We start from the raw sequence: 26,088 nt of genomic DNA on the forward strand, positions 1-26,088 counted from the left end.
GGATCTGCTCATTGAGCTTCAGGGCCTCAAACATTGTAATGCAAGGTGTTAATTAAGTTCAGGCACAAAACTACTACTCTTCACAGCCTCTTATGCCGCCAATTATTTCCAATTAAAACTATTATTTTCCATAAACAGAAGTTGCACCTATTCCAAAAGTTACTATTCCACGAAATAATAAATTTCGGAAAATTTACTGCTGTTTTGACAAGTAGTCTATACAAAAATTTGAAAGATAAGCAAGCAACAAAGACAATAATAATATCAAAAAAAACAAGAAAACTAATAGTAATTAGAACATTTGGATCAAATTTTTTAATTAGTAAGTTATTAGTATAAGAAAGCAAGCAAAAGACCTCTGTCAAAGAAACTGATAAAAATAAAAAACCCAATAAAAAATAAGCTGAACAATAAAGCCAACTAATCTTTACTACTACAGACAACTGTGACAATTAATCAAAAATAAATAAAACTCAGTCTTAATATTTAAAAATTTTCCTTATTGGTTAGGTGAGACGGTCAAATTGGGAACATTTTAGGCTAACTTCGGGGTGAAATGGGTTCATAGCTTGTATTTGTTAAAGGGTTATTTTTAACGTGAGGCATGCATACACCTTTGATTTTAAAATGAAAAAATTATTTTGATTGCAATCAATCAAAACAGTTTTTGATTGATTGCAAATTCAGTATGACGGAGTATAAAAACAAAAATAGTAAAGAAACATAACGGAGTATAAAAAATAAGAAATTATAAGAAAACAAAGAAAGATTTTGAGCTGTAAACATAAAAAATCCGAAAAACCTGATACTAACTTCAAAAAATATGTAAAACTGACAACACTGGTGTAAGTCCGTCTAAATGCAAAAAATAAAAACAACACTTCGTTGCGTGATCATCTTATTTCAAAAAAATAAAAAAAAATAAAAAAAAACAAAAAAAAACAACAACAAACAAACAAAAAAAAGAAAAACAAAAAAAGTTAAAAGAACATATTTTATTGATCTTTTAGTTGAGCATTATCAAAAAAAAACGTTTTATATCATTCAAAGGTAGAGTTACTCAAAAAACTTAACGCATCATTGATTCAAAACCTTTAAAATAAGCTTTTCTATTTATCTGAAGTTCTATTGAAATGTTATTTGAAAGTGTAGTGGGTTACAACTTTAAATAAAAAAAAGTGCAAGATGTCTATTTGTTTATATATTTTAAAGAACTGCAATGCAGCTACATAACTAACTTTAAGAACTATGCAGCTATATAAGATTACGAGTAAAACAGAAATGAAATTGAAATTGTTTTTTTATTTGACAATATTGCAAGGTTATTGTCATGGTAACATATTAACTGAAGATTTCTTAAGTGATGATGACCAAAAGGTTTCTTGGGACAAAAATAGCAATTCATTAGACGATATTTTTAAAACTATACCGTTTTTTAAATTTCAACCATCAGAATACAATGACGAAGAAAACAATTTACTTCAAGATCCAACTCAAATTGAGGAAATAAAAGAACATAATCAATTAAAACCAAAAGTATCAATCGATGTTATTATGCCATCAAAAGCACATGCAACAAGCATTATCATCTCTAATCGTTCAATAAGCTCTGCAACTTTACAAAGTAGTATTTTGCCTACTGTGTTTTTTTCTACTGCAACAAGTTATCAAATCAAATCAATGACCTCGGAAAGCAGAAAAGATACTTCCATCAAAAACACATATAACAGTGTAAGCATTGCATCAGCATACATTAATAGCCTAATTCCATCCATAAAGATTTTAAACTTTTCCTTAAGTAGGAATAAGTCCAAGATACAACAAGAAGAAAAAAATTATATCTTAGAAAGTACATCACGTCTGTTAAAGCCAACTTTAACTATGGAGATGACTCATTTAGTTGCCTCGACTCCAGTAGTAAATCAATCTCGTTTTACCAACATCCATTCAGATTTTAGTGTCAACTGGATTTCAGATATGAATATTCGACTTCCAGATGAAAATGGGTATGGAAATAGTTTAGGTATTAACAATATTTATGTTTTGTACCAAAATTTTTAAAAGTATTTTATTTACTTCCTGGAATACTATGCAACTGGAACCATATAAAATATTTATATTTTTATAACTATGAGAAATAAGGATGTTTTTCAAAAAAGTAATTAGTTATTGTATATCGGAAATCGGTTCCCCAGTCTACTATTAAGTTGAAAAGAATTCGAAAAAAATTTCAAAGTAGCTTTAAGTTACCAAATTTAAAATTTTATCCCAAATATTAAATTTATTGTTTTCTAAATTTACTTAAAATGATTTTAACGTTTTTATTAAATAAAAATATTATTATCTATACTTTTAAACCTATATATTATAAATTTATAAAAAATTTATAGCTTATAAATTTTATATTAAAAAATGCATTGTCGTAATGTATTTATGAGTAATTTCAAATTTATATAAACCTTTTTTTATAGGTGGATTATCCATTAATCAAACTAGGCAGTTGCCTAAAATAGACAATTGCCTAAAATAGGCAGTTGCCTAAAAGTCCCGCTTAAAATTGTAGTTCGTATTTTAGGCGTAAAAAAAAAATTTAATTCAAATTTCTTAACAACGTTGTTATTTATTTCCCTGAGATTTTGAGAAATATCATTAGTTGACACTTCATAATGGGCTGGCAGACGTCACTGGCAACGAAATATTGATAATTTGCAAACTTCGATAATAAATTATCAAGAGATCTATACAACTAATATTGATCCTAATTTTAAAGAAGTTATCTATTTTTGTGAGTACATCAAGTGTAGTAACCTTAAAGTAAAAGTATCAGTATTGAGCTGAACTGGCTCTTTTGGGAGCAAATTTTGAAGGACGTATTTCCTATTATAATAAAAACACTTTACATATAGTGTTCAATGATGCCTAATTGCAGTTTTATATTATTATTTTATTGAAAATATTTGCAATACGAATTTTTTAGATAAAATTTTATAGCTATAAGCAACGATATAGCAATAAGATGATCTTACTATATGTAATCTTTAAATTTTTGTAAAAATAAAGCATTCAAAATTAAGTAAATAACCAGAAAATAGCTTAAGAGGTAGCTTAAGAAAATTTAACAAGTTTCTAATATTAGAAACATGTTAAATATTCTAAAGATTAGTTTGTTATTTACTTTGAATAATTTTTATTAATATAACAATAATAACTTTTTTTATAGATGATAAAAATTAATGAAAAACTCCTAAAATTTAACTGCTTTACTGATATTTTAAAGAATATCGTAATAAAAAGATGTATATGCTATAAACACGAAGTTTACTTTATCAACAATGTGACCATATTTAAAAAGATAAACCGGGACACAAAATAGGATTGATAAAATAAAGGGAAAATTTGGTAAAGGCTGTCGAAATTAGTTGGTTAGTGATCTCTGAGGGCCCCAAATCGGGGCCAAATTTAAACATACATACATATATACATAAATTTATAAGCAGGAAATTCTCTCATTAATGATCATAGTTTAAAAATAAATTTTTTAACAGAAATAGTTCTTTTACTCATTTATTGAATTTACAAAACTGTATTAGAAAACTAATAAATAAAATTTGTAATTATAAAACTGTAATGTTTAAACTTTTTTATTGTTTGGTTTGTTTACGGTTTTTTCACTTGGTTTTAACGGAAACTTTGTTTACAATAACTCTAGGGCCGTATTCTCATCTCTCCGTTAAGCTTGACAGAACTTTTGTCTGAAATTTCATTACAATATTTCTAAGTAAAGAAATGACGAAAATTTATATAAATTCGTTAAAATAAAACATTTATGTTTAAAAAATTATAATTTTAAATAAATTTTTTATTAATGTAATTTAAAAGAAATTTTTGACTAACGCTGCGTTTAGCTTAACGGAGAGATGAGAATACGGCCCCTGGCCGATAATTAATGCGCTGGTATTTAAAAATTAAAAAATCACTTTTTCTTAAATCATAAATCATAAAATACAGCTAAGTACTAATTTTTAATATATTCATGTGATGTTTAAGTTTGATTAGTTCATACCGTCGCCAGACGTAAAATAAAATACAAGATTGTATTAGAATTGTAAAAACTTAGTTAGAAATGTTAACATTAGTTAGTACATTGCTTTTTTTTATGTTATTATATATTAAATAAGTTATTAGGTACAATAAGAAATGTCATTGAAATAAAAATCATTAAAATGTTTATTTTCTTTCAAATAAAACTTTTTTTTTTAAAGCGGGATAGTTAACTGTCCCGCTATATGAGCTTTTTTGGGACCCTGGGACAGCTTACCTAAAATCGGGACTATTCCGGAAAACCAGGACGTCTGGTCACCCTATTTGCCGATAATCTATTTATTTTATATTTTTAATCAATTATATGATCATATTAATTCAATCACATTTCTAACAAAAAAAAAAAAAAAAAAAGTTTAATTTCGATCAATATTTCACTAAATTTTGTTCTTGATATTTCACTAAATTTTGTTCCTAATTTTTTTAAACTTTTTTTAATATAATTTTAGTTTGTTATCAAAAATTTTTATTTTTAGAGTCTAAAGAGAAAGATAAAGAAAACAAAGATAAAGTATACTAATTTTTTTTTAATCTTTTTTCAAGTTATTTAAACTTTACACTCTCAAAATTAATTAAATTTTACACATTGGGGTGTGACCGTCTCATAAAAACCAATCCTGAAATTCGCATGTTTATGTGTTGAGTATGAAATCAGTATAAAATTTAAAAGGTTGCGCTTAGATGAATAAAGTGAAAAAAAAAAAAAACTCATAAGAAATCGCTTTTAAGATTTCAAAAAAATATATTTATTAGAACGATTTTTATATCATCATTTTTTTATTTATTTATTTCATTTGGCTATCTATTATAATTACTATACAAGGCCGTAGACAACTTTTTTTTGATGTTTGAGCTAAGCATCTTTGAAATACCCCCTCAATTTGAGGGGGGTGTAAACTTTATAAGGTCATAAAAACCAAACAACAAGAGATAATTGAATCAAATTTGAAATTCATTGATAAATATAAATTAAGTTTAAAATTGGAAAAAACAAACAAATTTGACTAATTGTCCTCCTATTTGGGGCGGGGGGGGGGGCTAACGTTTTGGAGTTTTTGTTGTTCCCAGTCTCCAATCACCGCAATTTTTTGCATAGCATCCTCATTCCTCATATATATGAACATACTTAAATATGGAGTTTTCTTCATGTTTCAAAGATGCTTAGCTCAAGCGTAAAAAAAAAAGTTGTCTTCGGCCTTGCTATAATACTCGATACTCGATACTTTTCATTCTCTTTGGTTATATCATTTTTTTTTTTTTTGTGTTCTTTATTATAATATTTATGATACTGATACAAATAATATATATAAAAAAAGTTAACAAGTCAAGATATCGTAAAGAAATAAAGAACAAAAATAAATATAAAGCACGCTAACTCAAAGAAGACCATCAGGTCTTGTCACAGAGAAACCGCTATTAAAAAAATTAGAACGTTTTTATTTTATTTTATAATGCTTATTTCCTTTTGTTATGGTGTTTACGGCTTGTATCAATCAAATTGCTGTGTCTTCCGAACAGCTGACTCATGCGAACAATGATGTCCATAATTTACTAGATAAATCACTTGCGCACACTGAATATAATTTGTCAAAAATAATCACTGAATCTTATTTATCGCTATATATTATTCACTAGATATCAATGAATATAATCAATATAATCTCATTTCCAGACTGAATATGATTCATTTCTAAATTGTTCAAAAAGTTGTAAAATAGGACCTAGATAGCCATATGGGATGGTTATCGCAGTGTGTTAAGCCAAATTACCAAATTTCTGTTTATGCTTCTGACAACAAAAAACGCCAAGCCACTGCCAAATATATAAATTAACGTTTATGCTTCTGAAGACAAAAACGCCTAGCACTACCAATGAATGGTTCACCTTTAAACGTAGTCTACAAACATATATTTGCAGATACGCATACATCCATTTTTTTTATTTTCTTTTTCTTATATATATATTTTTTTAATATATATATAGTTTTTTGTTATTACTATAAGTATTAAATGTTCTTATACTTGCTATTTATTTATTTTTGTTCAACTTTTTTAATTACAAAATTAGATTTAATAATAAAAGTATATAAAATTCGTAATATAATATTATAAAATAAAAATAAACATACAATATTACAATAGAAGAGTTCTAAAACTTAAAAACTAAAACATATTAAATAATTCACTAAAACCAAACATGTTAAATAATTCCTTAATATTATATAAAAACTATAAATTAATTGATAAAAAACAAAATAAATAAATAAATAAGAATATACATTAAATATATACATAAACTAATATAAGTAAGGGATTTAAAAGTAAAATTAATATATTTTCAGTTGAAAAAATGAGTTTTTTAAGATCTTTTTTAAAAGAATCAAAATTACATTCTTGAGAAAAATCTTTAGAAGTATTTAGAACTATACTATTCCATAAAAATGGTCCGCGAAATAAAATAAAAATTTTTCCAAAATTAGTTTGAGAAAATGGTTATCGAATTAAATTATCGTTCCTTAAAATATATTTATAAAATATATCTTTTTGTAAATACAAATTACGAAAAGAAACGGGTGATAGGTGGGTCTTGCATTTATGCATAAAACAAAGAATATTAAAAACATTTAACTCATATATATTGAGTGCTTTCATATCATATAAAAGAGGGTTGGCGTGAGCAAAACGGTCCTTGAAATTTATAAGGCGTCCTACATGAATCTGTTGCCATAGAGAGGTTTAAGTTTACTTTTATAAGTGCTACCCCAAGCAATGTTTGTATAGTTAATATGGCAATGAATTAGCAAATAATATAATTGAATTAAGGTATTTTATCAAGAACGTTTCTGATATTGTATAAAACGTATAAAATTTTATTGCACAAGTTAACAATGTGGCTTTTCCATGTAAGATTTTCATCGATATATACACCTAAAAATCTTGTCAGTAGAACTCTTTTAATAATTATGTTATCGATAAAAAGAATAGGTAAGTTGCTAGGCAGCTGGTGCTTTTTACCATAAGGATGAAAAAAAATCTATTTAGTTTCATCAATATTTAATGATAGCTTGTTTAATCTAAACCATTCAGAAATTTTGACTAGTTCAATGTTCATGTTGCTAAAAGGTGTAAAAATGTTGTTATGAGAAAGAAATAAGTTAGAATCATCAGTAAACATAATTGTCATTAGGTTAGAAGCCTTTTGTAGATCATTAATATATATTAGAAATAGGAGGGGTCCTAATACGGATCAACCTACATCTCATTTTTTATACTTTTCCAGTTACTTTTTGCATTAGTTATCAAAAAAATGCTTAAATACGGATGACGTAAAAAAGCTTTTATCTTTGTATTTATGTATATTTATTAAATTTTTTTTTCCAGAACTTTCGGTATTTGTATTCATACATTATAATTCCAATAATGTCTGGCGTGATTGGTGCCTTAACCATTACTTTTGTTATTCTGTTGTATAACTGCATCAAAAAAAGGAAGTTAAAGAAAGTGCGTTACTATGGTGCAGAGGTACAAAAAAAACTTATTGTTTATTAAAATTGGTTACAAAGGTCTGATTACTCTAATAATGAGTAATCTGAAATTTAATTAAACTTTTAAATTGTAAACATGATACATTTTAAAATATTACCACGGTAAACTTTTATATATTTATTTTAAATACATAATTTTTTCAGAATGTTTCTGACTTTTATCGATTGGATCAAATAAACCTTCTTTCAACTTCAAGTTCAGACGAAGACTGATTTTGTTCAAACTTTAAATATTTTTGATTATTGTATATTATATTGTATTATAACAAAAAATTTCAAATTCTTATTTACAAAATTTAAGTTTTTTTTATTTAAAAATGAAGTATTTACTTGAAGTTATTTTGCTTTTTTTTTGTTATAAAGTTGCGAACGTGTTGCTTTGTTTTGTTTCAATAGTGCTGCTACATGCGAATGTGTACTGGCGCAATGAAATCCTTTTATTGGACCAGTTTACATTTATAAGATATGAAGCTATTTTATAAGCTATGAAACTATTTTATAAACTATGAAACTATTTTATACTTTTTTGATTGAGATAATAATGTATATTTCTAATCGCCACACTTACCTAGTTACCTAGTAAGTTCTAAAACCAGAGTATTCTTATTTCAAGAAAAAGATGAGAAAACATTTAGCCCATCAATATATTTTTTAACGAATTTGGTTAAAATGATATTTTCTCAGGACAAAAATGTTTTTTGTAACAAACTGTTATTGGACGGCCAAAACCGGCACACAGTAAACCGCTTTATACAAGCTAGGTGGACAAAGTCAGTACAAAGAATTGACTAATTAATGATATTTTCACATGAGCAGTTCCTCATCGGTAACAACTTGAGTCGTTAGTAATGACAAACATTTTAGAGCAATTAAAAGTGACGGTAAAATTTATTTATGAAATTATTTTAGTTATAAATTTACAGACTTGTATTTAACAAAATTTTGATAAAGAAATCATTTTGCTATTGCGATGGATTTTACTTTACAGGTTAAGCACATTGTATTTTTTTAGAAGCTTAATTCAAATAAGTAAGATAAGCGGTGCCTGAAGATTTTAAAAACACCATGTAAAGTTTGCAATTTTTTTTTCATTTCGTAATTTCCAAAGCATATTACTAACTTTGTCCAGATATATACTGGCTAATTTTTAGATATAGCATAACTAAAACCTTAAGGTGCTGAGGTATAAAAATTTTTATTAATTAGTTTTTTCTGCCGGTTTAAATTTTATTCAATTTTTTTCAGACTCAGTGTATTATTCTACAATATCTAATCGAAATCAACTTCAAGGTCGACCCAAAAAAACTTTAAATATTCGTTTTTGAAAAGCAGCTAAAAACAATTGCAGGCTTAGTGAAAACGCGGAGTGGCCGTGAATTAATCACAATTGAAAAAATAGCATTCGTTTGTCGGGTCATAGAAACGTAGCTGCTCTTTTTAGGTAAAGTACAGAAACACCACAACGAAGAAAATCTGATATGTATGTATGTACATACATATCATATGTAACATATGTATTACATACATATTTTATTTTATACATATGTATGTATTATATAAAATAATATCTATTACATACATATTATTATGATATGTATACATATCTACATATCATAATATACATACATACATATATTACATATGTATGACATACAGTATGTATACATACATATGAATCATAATATATGTATATACGTATGCATATACACATATGTGTGTGTGTGTGTTTTGTATATAAGCATATATATATATATATATATATATATATATATATATATATATATATATATATATATATATATATATATATGTATATTTATATATATATATGTATATATATATATATATATATATATATATATATATATATATATATATATATATATATATATATATATATATATATATATATATATATATATGTATATTTATATATATACGTTTAAATTCCTTTAAAATTACTTTCTTATCGTTTAGAAACGATAAGATGTTATAACATAATCATTTTCTATGTACTTAGTTTTTTATAAAAATTTAATTTTCTTTTTAATGTAATAAATTTGATATAAGCTTATCACTTACATCAATTTTATTCATTTAGCGGTCATTGTTTATGATTATATTCTTTGTCTAATGTTTATGATTATATTTTCGCATAGTTTCAAAGTTACTTTTACCGAAAATGGGAGCCTCCGTTTGATTTGGGAGCAACCGTTTACGGAAAAAAAGAACGCATATCCGCCTGCATCTAGAATTTGGTATGCCATCATGGAGACCATATCTAGAAGGAGATATCTTTAAAATTGAACAAGTTCATCGAATAGCTACGAAAGTTGCGAATATAAAGAGCGAATGAATAGACTTAATCTAACAACGCTGGAAATAAGAAGAAATTGCGGAGATCTGATCCAAATGTTTATCTAAAAAATCATTTAGAAGTAGTAGAGTGAAACTCGCCTTTAACAGGGAATATTAGAGGAAAGTTTGTAACGGGTTATCAAAAACTAAGATATTTGACATAATTTTTTTAAAAACAGAATTGTTAAGGAGTGAAACAATCTACCGAATGACATTAAAATATTATTTTATGAATTTAAAGTTTTTCTTGACAGGCTAAGCACGGGCTGCCATAGCGCACCATCTACTGTTGGTGGGCTGCATAGTTAGTTTATATAAATTTATATTTAAAAATACTCTGTGAAATATTATTTATGTAGAAATATATATTACTAACGCAGAGATTGACGATTAGACTTTGAATAAATTAAAAAAATTTATAGTGAACCCTATATTCTCGCCATCTTATTGATTTTGTTTTAATTGAAAAACCTTTTACTGAAACAACAATTTTGTATCTAGATTTATATTCATGGTAATAAATGCTTGTTACAGAGCATATAATTTTAATACTGGGCACGGAAGTTATAATGTTGTATTCGTCCAACTGACCAGCTCTCGGAAGAATTTAAAATAAGGAAACTTCAAGAGATCCAGTTGAGTTTTCCATTCCAGAGGAAATAGTTAAGTATTTCTATAAATATAGATTTGTTAAACATACTACTAATAACATCTGATCCCTTATCAATTCTTAGAGAACTGCCGGTAAAGAGAAGCAACGAATTCCCAATAAAAGTTTTAAACTTGATTGTCCCGCCTAAAACAATAGCGATTCGTATTTTTTGAGCTGAAAAAAAAACATGAGCTGAAAAAGCCAAAAGTTTACTGACGCTCGCAGCAATTCTTATTAAAATATCAAAAAACCTCAGTATAGCTGAGAATTGTTAAAAAAATTCAAGACCTAAAATAACACAATCTAATCTTTTTTTTAAATGGTCATTATAGACCTAACATATTGTACATAGAGCTAGTTTTTTTATTAAAATTTTAACTTCATGTTAAAATTTTAACAAAAGTTAAATTTGAATGTGTATTGACTTTCAAAGTAATTTTTTAAACAAAAATATTTAAAAAAAATAAGTTTTAAAAAAGGATTAACAATTCATGAAAACCTTACTATTGCTCAATTAGAGGGGGTTGCAAATTTTATATTGTCATAATTTTTGAACGCTGAGAGATAATACTATGAAACTTAAAATTTATCGATGAATATAAGACTAGTTGAAAATAGTACAAAAAATATTTCATCAACTTGTTGCTCTCACGTTTGAGGCAGAGTGAGCAAAAATTTTGGGTCTTTTTGTTCCCAAGCTCCAATCATTGCAATTTTTTGCTAAGCATTCTTATTTGACATAAGTATAAACATATAAATGTTTAGAGTTTGCTCCATGTCTGAAAGTTATCTCAAAGACCAAAAAATGCTGGCCCTGCATACATACATAAATACATACACACGTACGTAATCACAAATCGTTTTCTCAAAATTTCAGTAACTTCAAGCCTAAATTGTCTTTTTTATATATAAAAAAGCGTGTATCTGACTCAATCATAGAGGGTCATGTCTTCCTTTACCGTGATTTTAAGAAAAATTTCAACTTTAAAACTTTATAACTTTAAAACTTTATTCCACAGGGCCGACGTCGGGTTTCGAAGTGGAAGGACACAATCGTCAATTTCTAAAAAAAGTCATCTATATCTAAAAATTTCTAAAAAAAACTAAAAAAAAAAAAGTCCTTGTAAAAAAAAAAAAGTACTCCTTTAAAAAAAGGTGTGTGTGAAGGGCAGGAGGGATGGGGGTTGGTGGGAGGGAGAGGGTTGATGGGCATGATGACAGGATGGGGATAAGAGATGAATATTTAAATAAAATGATCCTTTGCATTTTGTTTAGCTATTTATCTCTAAATAATTGAATAAAGTTGCAACGCTTGGTTCAGCTGATTTACCTTTTTCATCGTTATTTAATAACAATGAAAAACGTAAATCCAGCTGAACCAAGCGTTGCAACTGCACAACTCAATTGCATGCAGTAATTACAGCTATTAATTTAATAGCTGTAATTACTGCATGCAGTTATTCGTTGGAATATCGTTTTTCAAATATATATATTTTTCTTTTTCGAACTTTACACCGTTCACAAATAGAAATCATGTAAAAACTTTAAAACTAAATTTTTTCAAAAATATATTATTACTGAAATAAATTAAATAAACTCAAACCTCCAAGGGATCAAGAAAAACGGTAGGACCAAACAAGTGTTCAACTTAAGCAAAGTGAAACAGTTGTTCTTGCTTTAAAGGGATTATAGAAAACAGGTCGGGTAACAAAAATCCGACATGACCATATCTGAGGGATAATGACTGCCAAAAATACATCAAACATGTAGTTTGTTGTGTAACTGAACCCCAAAACCCACCCATTCAACGCTGCTACCTATAATCATATTTACTTTTACAGAAAAAAACAATTGAATTGAGGAAAAGTTGCCCACAATTAACATAGTGAAAATGAGCAGCTCAGATTAAGGAGACTTTAAAATGAAAAGTAATTAAGGGCTAGCTAGCTAGTCTCATTGAGTTTTTTTTGTTAGAAATTCTTTTCTTATTTGAAAAAAAAATTTAAACAGTCAGCATTTTAATTGCAGATTCAAATGTTAACCTTAATGGAGAACTGGAAGAGGACGAGAGCATCTCCCAAGAAGTACAAGAAGAAACCCAGACTCTTTCGGTTTCTTCCTGTACTTTCAAGCCAGTTGTCCATCCGGAACTAAACAAAAGAAATAATCTAAAACGGAAGAGGTTAACAGGACAAAAATATGTTACAACAAAGGGTAATTTAGTTGAACCTGAGTTTTTTGTTGACAGAAATTGTGAATACAATCTAGAGTGCAGCAGTGAAATAACAGTTGTTCGCCGTGATTAATTTTTTTCTAACTTTTATGCCATAAAGTATAAAGCTCTCCCATAGGGCTAACAGTCGTTCCTATAAACAAACAGATACAGGCGGAAATGTTAAAAAGGTTTGTAAAACTTAACTCAAGGACACATCGCAGAGACTTGATGGGAAAAAATAATATTTTAGCAAGAAAAAAAACAGATGTCATAACTCTTGAAAAACTAGTGGTAAACTGGCTCCACAAAACAAGAACAGTGATAAAGACACTAAATATCTTCAAAGATTTATTCACTTATTTCTAATGTACAAATCCCACTATAGTCTTAATGCTTAGCTTGAAAATACTTGATGCACGATAATATCGAAAAAAATCATTGGAATGCGGTATTATCGAAAAATCATTGGAATGCAATATTATCGAAAAAAATCATTGGAATGCGAATGAAAAATTAAGTTAATAAAATGAGATACGAGAGCTATTAAGACTCGTTTAAATTTCCATGACAAGACCAAATTATATTAAAATTTTAAACGATGGAATACAGAATCTTGGATGACAGGTCAAGACCTGTTGATGCAAATGAAAAAAAGGTTAATAAGGAAAATTAAAAAACTGTTTAAAGAAAATATAGGAGTCAGAGTAGTAGAAATTGAAAGGGCACATCATTAAAGAAAAATAAGCCCGATCCATAACCATATTATTGAAGCTGAGATATAAAGACAAAACAAACATTTTTAAATAAACAAGAGAATTGAAGCGTCTCAAAATTTATGAGTAAATGAAGATTTCTTGCAAGAGACGGTAAGCCTACGTAAAACGTTTTACACAGGCAGCAAAAATTATAAAAGTTAGGCGATTAAAAAAAGAAAATATAATCATCAAGTATGACTAACTGATCAAGTTGCTAGAAAATTTATCATTTTTAATCCTAGCTTTGAATTTTAAATATTTTTATAATGGAAATGGCAAAACACGAGTTTTACTGAAATTTCATTTAAAAAAATCTTCTTTTGAATAATGATAATGATCCATAAACGTTTTTGAGGATTTCATAATCATCTCCAGTTATTTAGATATCGAGGAAGTATCTCATCTGATGAAAGCGTCACAAGTGTCGTTTTCAACACTAACTTTAAACATAGGTAGTATGTGTAAAACTTCCAAAATTTTAAGCCAATACTAACAAAAATAAGCTCTGAATTAAGATAATATAGGGTTACTTAAAATGTAATGCCAAAAGAAAACATAATTTTCAAATTCCACTTACATAACAAAATGATGGAGTAGTTAATATATTAGTTTTTCAAACATTTAAGTCTTTTTTTTAATTTCATTTATAAGAGAAAACAATGCAATTGAAAAATACGAATGTGATAATAAATATTTCTGAATAAATCAACCTATTGAAAAAATAAATTGTTTTCTAATCTAATAAAGCTAAAGCTTACTTTAGTTTGTAAGGATTTTTTTAAATGGTTTAAATCAAAGTTTCTTAACTTAAACTGTGGGTCACGACCCCGAATGGGGTCGCGACCCACAGCTAGCTTTCCTACCAATGCCACTTATTTATCCAGACACGGCATCAATACCTGAGCTTCCTAGTTTTGAGCCAGAACTCTAACCACTTTGCAATTCAATTGTTCTTTACTTAATTTAACAAATTAAGTAAAAAACAATTTTTCTTTACTTAATTTATTAAATTAAGTAAAGAACAATTGAAGAATTATATTTCATTGGTTAGTAAGAAATACAAGATAAAGTTCAAATATTGAAATACATCAGATAAATGGTGATTATTTTAAAGCAACAATACAACACTTTTACTCCAGAGAGTGACTTAAATTCTTAGGCCCATGTATTTTGGCAAACCAAAACACAAGGGCACTTGCCAAAATATCAGCACAATATTTTACTATATATAATATCTAATATAAATAAACTTTTTAATTAACCCTACCGTTCTCCAAAAAATACACAAAAAATGTCACTTTGTCTATTAAAGGTTATAACATGCTTTTAAACAGTCTATTAAATAAATCAAATGTTTATTAGCTACTTTCTAGATGTTATTAGTACATTTCATCCTATGCTATTCTTAGCTTTACATCTTTTTCGTGTTAGATTTCAAGTGTATTTTTGCCGAAATATTTCATTCTACTGTCATTCATTTCAACAAACTGTTTGTCAATTTTTTTAATATTAATTTTGTCTATTTGTTTTTTGTGTATCTGAGCAAACATGATGTTGTTTAGGTGATTGCCTCCAGTTTGTGACCTAACCCATGTTTTTACTCTCCTCATTACACTAAAGCTTCTTTCACTTGATGATGTCGATAGAGGCATGGTTTAGTAAAGCTTCATTAATTTATGTGTTAGTTTATTGGCGTTTTTTGCAGTAGGCATAGAATTGATAATATTTGCAATTGTTGTCAATCTGGAAACACTCTATATTTTGATTGATGCAATAGCATTGTACTGGTTAATAATTGTTGGTTGCCCCTTTAACTCAACTTTTAGTTCCAAAATGTCAACATCATTAAAAAATGTCATTTCAAATAAAAACGGCGGGGAATCTTGTTTATTCACCGATGAAATCAAAACTTCTTCTATATTTTTTACAGCTGTTAATCCATCCTGTTTAAGTCTCTCACTCAAACTGAATAGCATCAATTGCTTCAAAATAAGATTTCCTTTGTTTTTGCTCTGATTTGACAGAACCAGTCATTGCGCCGCCCAATGTAAGCTTCTTAGTAATTACTAAATCGCGTAATGTTTTAGGTGTTACTCTTTGTCTCTGCGTAACTTCGGTTTCAGACTCATTGTCTTGCTTGATTCCAGGTTGTATTTTTTTTGTCGACTTTAAAATTCTATCAAATTTTTATCTGATCTAAGTTCTGAAAATCTCTGAGACGCATTTCGAATGTAGAACGTTGTGACATCATCTGTCAGATTAATTTCTTCTAACTACTTTAATAGATTCTCTAAAATAGCAAAAAATTAAAAGGTGCTTTGCAGTTCAAAGAGTGTTTTTACTGATGAAAGCTGTGCCATGCAATGAAAATATTGTGCTTGTTGTCCAAATATATTTTTCAGTTTTCTGCCAAGCATTTTATAACTGATGATCCATCAGAGCCAATTCCGGCAACTTTGAATATTCTATGTTGCACCTCAGAAGGATATCTCTAATATATGTCATCAAGGCATCTGAAGAAAGACCGTTGACGCACTCATATACTCCGAAAAAATATATTCATTTATTTCATAGTTGTCACTGCAAGTTTTTATATTAAACGACATTTATTCCTTCTTAGTAATATCTGAGGATTCATCTGCAAGTACCGAATAGAAATGTTTATCTTTGATTACTTCAACAATCTGCCTTCATGCTTTTAAGGTGAGAAGTTGTTCTTGCTCTTGCAAGATGTTATGAGATAAAACATAATGGTCTTCAATCATCAACATTTCTAATGCCTTGTCACTTTTACTCTTCTCCAAATTAAACAGGTAATATTGGATTCTTTATCATTATCACCTCTTATAGCTACACCCTGTCGAAGCAATGTTTTCAATGTTCCGAAATGAACTAACAAGCCTTTTGTTCTAACTGCTTACTTCTTCATGTAGATTTGGTCAATTTGAGCATTAATTGTTGTAAACTTTATATTTTCTTTCTCAATTTTTAGAGCACTTGCAGTCTTATGAACACTGGAGTTTTCTCGATCATACAGTGCTGCTGCAGATTTGCTTCATGTAATTTCTTTTTCGACTCCACGCTTGAACACTCCACCATAACATGAATTATATTTTTTACAGGTTTCACAAAAGACAGCTTTCAGTGATCGATCATAAAATAACCAACTAAACTCACTAAACCAAGCCTTAATACAAGTTCTTCCATTTCTGTTTTTTTTTTATCAACTCCACTGAAATCCTCCGCTTTTCTAACAAGATTTTCCGTTAGAATTTCACCATCTTTTGCATCGGACTCTTGTTTTTCTGTATTGTCTACTTTTTGACTGTCTATGTCAAGTTTATTCTGATTCTGTAGTTCATCGTCAGGGTTCTCTGGCTCCACCAGTTCAGTTGTTGTTTTTTTCAACAAAGTAGTAATTTTGATCTGATAAGGTGATGTTGCTGCTTTTGATAACTCCTTAGTTTTTCTCTTTTAAAGTCTTTCGGCCTTTGGCATGACTGTTTAGTGGTTAAAACCGTTACATTTTAGTTTAGATTACGATTAAGAAATAAAGTCAGAAGAGATATAAATTTTTACGCAAATAATCGCCGAAAATAATCACCATTCGAAAATAATCATCGAAATTAAAAATAATAACTGAAAAACTATTGCTATATTTGTTTTATAACTGTATATTGTCTTTAGAATGTGTTCCTTTTTTTTCTTTTTTTCTCGATATTAAATATACAAACTCAAAAAACTATCGCTTTATTGCAAAACATCTACTAAAAAACATTTGGAATATATATAAAAGAGTTGAAGATAATAACAAAAAACTGTAACGTATGTCGATAGCAAGAAGAATAAAATTTAATATAACATATTTTATTTAATATCGAATTAATTCATGGAAACATTGTATTTAGTGGCGAAGCTACATATTTAGCGCTTCGAACAAGGGTGCGCCCTCTTTTTTTATATAATCAAAAACGCTTAAAAAACGTCATTTTAATTACCATGCCCACTGGAACAGACTAATCAAAAAGTGTACTGGACATGTATTTATTCAAAAAGGTATGTTAGAAAAGCCGCGGCGAAAACAAACACGAAGCCGAAACAGTTTTAAATAGTGTTACAATATTTTTAGCATAATTATTCCAACGTAAGTTAAAATGGTGGCTTTGCAATTAGTAAGCTTTTAAAAGCTGTAATTTAATAAATTACTTTCTTGAAAGTTGATTTGATTGATTTTTAACAACTGCTTTAACTCCTAAGAAGTAATCGCAACAAAAAACACCATTAGGGTATAATAATCAAAGGATCCATTCGGAACTCCGTCTCGTCGGATTTTTCTCGGTTTTTCGGAGTTTCGGAGTTCAAGAGAAATCGAGAAACCTCGACGGAACTTCGACGAGGTTTTTAGAAAATATCAATTTTTACTTGTAAAATAATTAAATTCTTATTTTATTTCTACGCTGATTTTACAATAGTTCATGTTGTTTTTAAAATATAAGTGTTCTCTTTGTTCAATATCAACACTAATTTACATCACAAAGCAATTAGTAATTCACAGTGGGCGTAGTGGTGGTGGTGGAAAAGACCTCAAAAAAAAAAGCTTATTTTATTCAAAACCATATAATAAAACATTCTCGTACTTTTCCATTGTACTATTTCCAAAACTCTTTGCAAGAATTTTTTAATTTTTAAGCAAAGATATTAAAGATAGTAAACAATAACTTTTAAATATTATGCGTGTGTGATATTAGTTAATATATTTTAACTATTTAATAGTTTACCTTAACAAAAAAAAATTATAAGTCTAGATCATTATTTATGATATATACAAAAACTGGTCTTAAAATAACGAGGTAAGTTTTAAACATATAATACATTTTTTTTTTACAATAATGTCGTATATCGTATGATCAAAATAACTTTGTCCACCATAAGTCTAATATTTGGCCCACTGTGCATTGTGGCGAAATTATGTAATAAAATGTTTTCACTGATAACTAATGATAATAATTAATGTTTCATTATACATACCTATTAGAATAAATAACTTAATTAATAACTTAAAATGTGATAACTTATCACAATTGAAATATAATTAATAACAAATATCTATCACAGTCAAATTGATAATTTTTCTTTTATAGAGAAAAATGGTTTCGGAAGCGTGGAAATACTTCGATAAAGTTGTGGTAAATGATAAGAAATACGGAAATTGCAAATGATGTTTCATGCTGAAGCCAAATGTTTAATGATTGCTGAATTGGCTACATTGAAAGCAAAAGGAGAAAAATTTGGACTAACAGGTGACGAATGGTGTAGCAATAGAGGTAGAAGATACTACAATTTAAATGTTCATCACGAGCGAACATATTGTTTAGGAATGGTAAGATTGCCAACTCCTTGTTCTGCCGAAACATTTAAACATTTTGATAATGCAAAAATTAAAAGAATTCGGTATAGATGATGAAGATGTTGCAGGTAAAACTACGGATGGCTGTAGCTGGATGGTGAAATTGGGTACCATATTTAAGTTTCCACATCAAATCTACCAGAATCATTCAATTCATTTGATTGTTTGTGATTTGATATACGCTAAAAAGATTGTCGCGAAATTGTGAACAAAGAAACTGAATCGGATATTGAAGCAGAAACGGAAACTGATGGAGAGACTGAGGGAGAGTTTTTTATTGAATATTCGAAGAATGCGATTGAATATAAAGAAAGTATCGAAAAAAATCTACAGAAACTTTGAATACTAATTAAGTTTTTAAAATATTCATTGTTTCGATATGAAGCTCTTAAAAGAACAATACACAAAATTTACGGATCTTCGCATGACAAAGGACTGTTGTTCGACAACCGCACTAGATGGAACAGTGTTTTCAGTTGATCAAAAGATTTTTGGATTGCTTAGAAGCTGTGAAAAAAACACTCGAATAACTAAACTGCTTATACATGTTAGATGAAATTTACTTGGATTTCTTAAAATCGCTGTCTGACTTATTGGAAGTCATTGCTGACGCTGCAGTTTTCTTGGAAAAACCAAATACAACAATTTTGGAGTGTGACACCGTTATGAAAACGTTAGTAAGGTAATTGAAGGTTGTAGAAACTAACATCAGTTCTAATTTTGCAGAGGCGTTAATTTCCAGATACGAAAATTGTAAAAACATTATGTTAGTATCATTGAGTCGTTATTTGCACAATCCCGATTTTTTTTTTAATAAAAACCACACATTTTTTTACGCTTCTAAAAAAGATATTCAAGTTTATGCTGCAAAATTATTTGATCAACTATTTCAGCAAAAGAAAATAGTCTCCAAACAAAATCAGATGATTGCGCTAAAAGCAAACAAGAAGAACCATCACAGTCGACATCTTTTTTTGTCGAAGTTCAAGAAGTTTTATATCAAAATCAATCAACAGCTAAAAAGCCAAAAAAAGTCAAGACCTTCGCCGATCAGTTAAAAGAATACGAAGTAACTGGTGTGAAATCAGAAGCAGTTTTGAAATTTGAACAAGCCATCCACTGAATTCAAGCAACTTTCTCAGAAGCAGAAAGAGTTTTCTCCTCGTCTTCCAGGTTTGTCACAAAGTTTCGTAGTTCACTTTCTGATGAAATGATAGATGTTTTCATCTTTTTAAAATATTATTTAAAAAGATTTTCAGGTTAAATTCTGTTTTAAATTTTTTTTTTAGTTTTTACTATAAGTACCGCAAGAAGTCTTGATTACAGAGCACCGCGGAAGGGCATTTAACTGAAAGTTCACGCCTTCTTCCTAACCGATGCCGGTTAGAAAGCCATTTATTAGATATAACTTGTTCGTTAAAAGATAGTGATAAGAAAAATATTTAAGTACTAAGAAATATCAAAACATAAATTTTTTAAAATTTATTATTAATTATAAATCGAAATATATAAAAATAAAAAAAATAAATATAAGAACAATGTTTAATTATCAACTAGATAGTTTAATTTTTTAATTCATAACAAAGTTTTATCGAAACTCCGATTTATTCTCGAATCCGACGGAGTTTTTTCTCGATTTTTCTCGACTCCGTTTTTTCTCGATTTTGGATCCTTTGAAAATAATAGTTTCTTGCATTCCTCGATATTACCAGTGTGTCTGCCAATATTTTAAGATGAACTTTCCTGATTTTTTCCGTATATTTCCCTGATCCTCTAACTGTTTTCCCCAACTTAATTTAAAGTTATCCAAACTAAATTTCACACAAATTAGACCTAGATTCGTTGAGAAAAATGCTCTTCAATAGCAAAAATATAAAAAATAATACAACCCACATTAAAAGTATCAGGAGAAGATCATAAAACTATCTGCTGAATAAATTTTTATATTACGTATTTACATATACAACTTACTTGAGTTGCGCAAGTTTGATGAAGAGCTATTTTCCCTGATAATTTCCTAGATTATCCCCTGATTTTTTTGCAGATATTTGGTTTCTTTGATTTTTCCCAGTTTTCCCTGATCTGTCAGACACCCTGATTAAGGTATAACTATCAAGTAGACGATCTCTACTACTCTATCAAATAATATTGGTACAAATCTTAATGTTTTAGACAATCCTACTATTTCAATCATTTTTTTCTCTCCTTCTTTCTTAAGCTATAAATTTATTACGTACCTAAAAACGTTATTTTGACCAGGAACTTATTTAAATTTTCCAATATTTTAAATATAAGAATATAAAATATGAGTTTATAAATCCGGCAAGTATACTAACAATTGTTAATATAACTAGAAATTTATTAATTCTTATAAATATTATTTATAAAATCTAATCTAGAGAATTATTAATTCAATTCTAATCTAAACATTTAACAACTTTTGTTTCAAAAAACACAACATAGAAAAACAACTATAAACTAACTCTAAACCATCAATAAATACGACTAACTTTTTAGAACTATTTTTCTTTTATTTGTAATGCTTTTGATTGCTTTTGACGTTTTTAAAAAAAATTATCATTAAATAGTATTTTTAAAAAGCGGAGTGCGTTTGGATAACTTTAAAAAATTATCATTAAATAGTATTTTTAAAAAGCGGAGTGCGTTTGGATAACTTTAAAAAATTATCATTAAATAGTATTTTTAAAAAGCGGAGTGCGTTTGGATAACTTTAAGTTAAGATTTTACACGGTATATCATTAAAAACTATATTTTTCTGCGTAGAGAGTTATTATCCCGCTCGTTGTCTCGCAAGGTACTTATGCAATTTAAAACGTTACATAAACTGGATTGGGGTTGCTAGCAGACTTTCTGACAGGGTTTGCTTGTGAAATGACAAAAGATTTGTAGATTTTTCAAAGGTAATCAAAAAAAAGTACAAAAATAAAATGTTGCGCCCTTGTAATTTGTGCGCTTGGAGCATTTACCCCAACTGCTCCCCGGTAGCTACGCCTTTCCTCGGTAGCTACGCCTCTGATATCAGTTCTAAACGTGATTGCGATTTACAAAAAGTTCTTAAATGTCGGTTTATTTATCTGAGTTGCTTTTGAGTTGTGTTACTGCTGCTTATTGATTCTGGGCCATTTTTTTCCCCTTAATAAAATATTTTTAAAGTTTTGTTTTAATCAATTTTAAAATGTTTTCTCTTTAAAAATTTGGATAATGAAATGCTTTTAAAGCAAAAAAATCTACCATACCTATTTCCTACAAAGGGCATATTCATGCTACCCTTGCCAACTCAGTCTAAATGGCAGGAGTAGCAGTTGCTTTCCCAATAAATGCAAACTAGAATAAATGCGAAGCGGTTGTAAAAACTGGCATAAATGCAAACTTGCATATGAGTAAATTGGCATAAGTGCGCCAAAAGAATTTGCAAACATTTTCATAAGTACGAACTGGTATAAGTATGAACTGGCATAAGTGAGAACTGACATAAATACAAACTGGCATAAGTGCCAGTTTACACTTATGCCTGTTTTTGCAAGTGATACGCACTTATGTTAGTTCATACTTATGCCAGTTAGTGTTTGTGCTAATTTTGCAACTGATTTGCACTTATGCCAATGTTTGCTAATTCTTTTAGTGCACTTATACTAGTACGCACTTATGCCAGTTTGCACTTATGCCAGTTTCTGCAACTGCTTTGCACTTATGCCAGTTCACACTTGTGCAAGTTCGCACTTACGCCAAATCACACTTGTGGCACTTGCACTTATGTCTGTTCGCATTTATAAAGTTTTCAGTTGCCCCGTTTAAATTTGGTACCACAAGGTATGCCGGTTGATATTTTGTGCCTAGTTGTGGGAAATTTATTAGTTATTTAGCTTTATTAGTTTACTTGACTCGAGTCTTTGTGACATTATTGTAAATTGCACTTTAGAAGAAGCACCTAGAATCCGATTTTTTTGGATGAGTAAACTTTTACATCGATAGCAGTACTTAAAAAAGGTTTTTCACTGGAATATACACTGAAATAATTTTAAACCATAAGTGTTTGACTCTATTTTTTTTTGAAAGTTTATTACTCTTTTGCAACTGAGGCTCAAAAAAATGGGTTGTCTTTGGACCACTACATGGGGTGACATTTGCCCGGGCTAAAGACATCCCATGTAATAAAAACTTTTTTTAGTGATCATTTGTAGATATTTTATTTGTTACTATGTTGGAATGATAAATATAATTATTTTGTAGTTGTTAAAAGTTGTTATAGTTGTAGTAAGTGTAAGTTGCTGTAAGTGTAGGTTGTAAGTTATAAGTGTAAGCTATAAGTGTAAGTGTTGTTATAAGTGTAAGTTGTAATAAGTGTAAGTTATAATAAGTGTAAGTTGTAATAAGTGTAAGTTGTAATAAGTTTAAGTTTTAATAAGTGTAAGTTGTTATAAGTGTAAGTTGTAATAAGTGTAAGTTGTAATAAGTGTAAGTTGTAATAAGTGTAAGTTGTAATAAGTTTAAGTTTTAATAAGTGTAAGTTGTTATAAGTGTAAGTTGTAATAAGTGTAAGTTGTAATAAGTGTAAGTTATAATAAGTTTAAGTTTTAATAAGTGTAAGTTGTTATAAGTGTAAGTTGTAATAAGTGTAAGTTATAAAAGTATAGTGAAATTTATTTCCTTCTTAGTTTAAATATGCAAAAAATTACAAGCCAAATCGTGGACGAAGAAAATATGTTACTTATACTTAAGAACAGTAAAAAAATGCATTTAAAAAAATGGTTTAAATACTCAAAAAGAAGAGGAAGGAGATTTTCTTCTCTTCCTAAAGATAAATTTTCTAGACTTTTAGACCGTTTAATTACCAACTTAAATGAACATGGGAATGATGACCTTAGAGCTTATTTTGGCAAAACTGGAATTTTTCAATTAGACAAGTCTCAAAGGTTTTTGCAACTACGATGTCGTAATATAGGTTTAGACTCAACTTATGATTTAGTAACCCAATCATTTTTAGATTATTTAAGTAAGTCACTGGGTGATCACCCATATGGTTCTAAAAAACCAAAGCAACTTATAGAATGTGCTGCCCCAGCTCAAAGCTTATGTTCAGCAAATATATCCTCTTGTGTTATAAATGAAAATAATATATTAAATACAAACAATGTAGGTACACCTAGCAGTATTATAAATAAAATCGAGAATAACAGCATTGGCTTTGCTGACCCAAGTATCAATACTGTAACTAGTGAGACTTCATTACTGGACTACTGAGACTAATCTAATCTTTCCATATGTATGTTTAAGCGCAGAATATATCAAAAAGAATTTGCAAAAGCTTGATATTGAAAAAAAAAAAAGGTAATAAAAAAGAGAAATTTATTATTAAATCTTATAGAGAATTTTTATGCAATTGTTAAATGCAACAGAGAATTAAATCCTGGACTTGTTTGTTTATTTATTTTGAACTTTTGATTTAGCTTAACAATCAGTAAACTTTTTAACTAATCATTAATTAATTTAATAACTAATATTATTTAATGTTTTAAATACTGAATAATTTTAAATTAAATATTGAAATCTCATGAAATCTTCAATTTGCAGTCTATACTAGTAGTTTTGATTAAAAAAAAAATTTATGAGATTAATTAAATGCTCTTAAAATTTAATTTTAGCAATAAACTCGGCATCTTAAAGGACATAATAATTAAAAGAGGTTATTGAATGGGGAAAATAAAAGAAGAAAAATCTTCAGTTTCTGTAAATTTATTTTCTGTACTCTTATTACCCTTTAAATGGAACCCTTCTGTTAGAACAACTTTTTACAATGCTAGTAAGTATAAATGTTTTACTTAACGGCCTTTCTCGGAATAACGTTTGCCAACTCATCATAATTGTCTATATAAAAAGTATTAGATTGCAAACTTATAAACTATAGCAGTAAATGAGTGAAGTCATAGTGTAATATAATACTAAAAACTTTTTTAACAATATTTTATGATATTGTTAAAAAACAAATTTTAGAAACTTTTTTATATTTTCAAGAGTTGCACATAAACTGATTGATTAAAAAATAAAGACGTTACTTTCAACAAACGGCATTGACTTATAACTCGATGGAAAACATAAAATCTTTAACTTGTTCAAAGAATCAGGATGTTTTTAACTTTGAAGTTTGAAATTCCCTTAAAAAAAAAAAAAAAAAAAACTAAAGCAAAATGACCATCCATAAAAAGAAGATAAATAAATAAATTTCATCTATAAATAGCTTAAAATGTTCATGCAAAAAGTGTAGATGTTTAGACTTTGCATTCATAAATAAAGTTTTTTTCTTTCTTTTGTTAATTATGACAAAAAGATCTTCTAAGATCTTTAAGTAATAATAATATTCATAAAGAATAAAGTTGAAAACTTTTAAAATATTAATCTCAATTTATAAAGGAAAAATTATGAACTTTGAGATATGTTTATTAAAAAAAAAAAAAAATCAGCTAAAAAAAACTTGAAGAAATTTTAGAATAATTTCCATGTTTTATTGGGCAGACATATTATAAAAAGTTACCATTAAGGAGGCCATCTTTTTTAATTCTAATTAAAGCTCTGGAAACATCCGTCTATACTCAAAAGGAGTTTAAGTATAGAGAGACGTGTCTGCACAAATTTTAACAAATTAAATGGGATGTGTCTCCATAGGTTTTAATTAATTATATGAGTTAGTTTCATTACTATAAAAAATTTGTTTTTAGTTGTTTAAATATGTTAGAAAAAATTAAAATATTTTTTTAATTCCCTAAAATTCAATTATTTTAAGGAGAATTATATGATCAACTGTATCAAAAACTTTTGATTTAGTTGATATATATTGGTTGATATATAGTAACATATTTAAAGAAAAGTGATAATAAATTACGGTATACAAATAAAAAGAAAAAAAAAATAGAAATAACATAGATTATAAAACTATGTTTAAATATATCATTATAAAACTATGTTTAAATATAGCATTATAAAACTATGCTCAAATATATCATTATAAAACTGAGTTCAAATATATCATTATAAAACTAT

The 26,088-nt window shown here is 27.9% G+C and overlaps 1 protein-coding gene across 1 annotated transcript; it reads left to right on the forward strand.

The window, feature by feature from the left end:
* Positions 1-1,118: 1,118 nt before the first annotated feature.
* LOC100211932 (uncharacterized) lies at positions 1,119-7,980 on the forward strand. Its single transcript, XM_065805293.1, has 4 exons — positions 1,119-2,023; positions 4,578-4,612; positions 7,482-7,622; positions 7,790-7,980. The coding sequence occupies exons 1-4, from the start codon at positions 1,249-1,251 to the stop codon at positions 7,856-7,858; spliced, it is 1,020 nt and encodes a 339-aa protein (XP_065661365.1). The 5' UTR covers positions 1,119-1,248; the 3' UTR covers positions 7,859-7,980.
* Positions 7,981-26,088: the final 18,108 nt, after the last annotated feature.

Source organism: Hydra vulgaris, chromosome 09 (assembly GCF_038396675.1).
Source record: "Hydra vulgaris chromosome 09, alternate assembly HydraT2T_AEP".
Classification (NCBI taxonomy): domain Eukaryota; kingdom Metazoa; phylum Cnidaria; class Hydrozoa; order Anthoathecata; family Hydridae; genus Hydra; species Hydra vulgaris.

What these genes read in the sequence shown, in the direction of transcription:
- LOC100211932 (XM_065805293.1), top strand. Translation starts at nt 1,249, where the DNA reads ATGCAGCTATATAAGATTACGAGTAAAACAGAAATGAAATTGAAATTG. An exon ending in ATAAAGAAAACAAAGATAAA is followed by an intron (nt 4,613 to 7,481) that starts GTATACTAATTT and finishes TTTTTTTTCCAG; the next exon opens with AACTTTCGGTATTTGTATTC. An exon ending in TGCGTTACTATGGTGCAGAG is followed by an intron (nt 7,623 to 7,789) that starts GTACAAAAAAAA and finishes TAATTTTTTCAG; the next exon opens with AATGTTTCTGACTTTTATCG.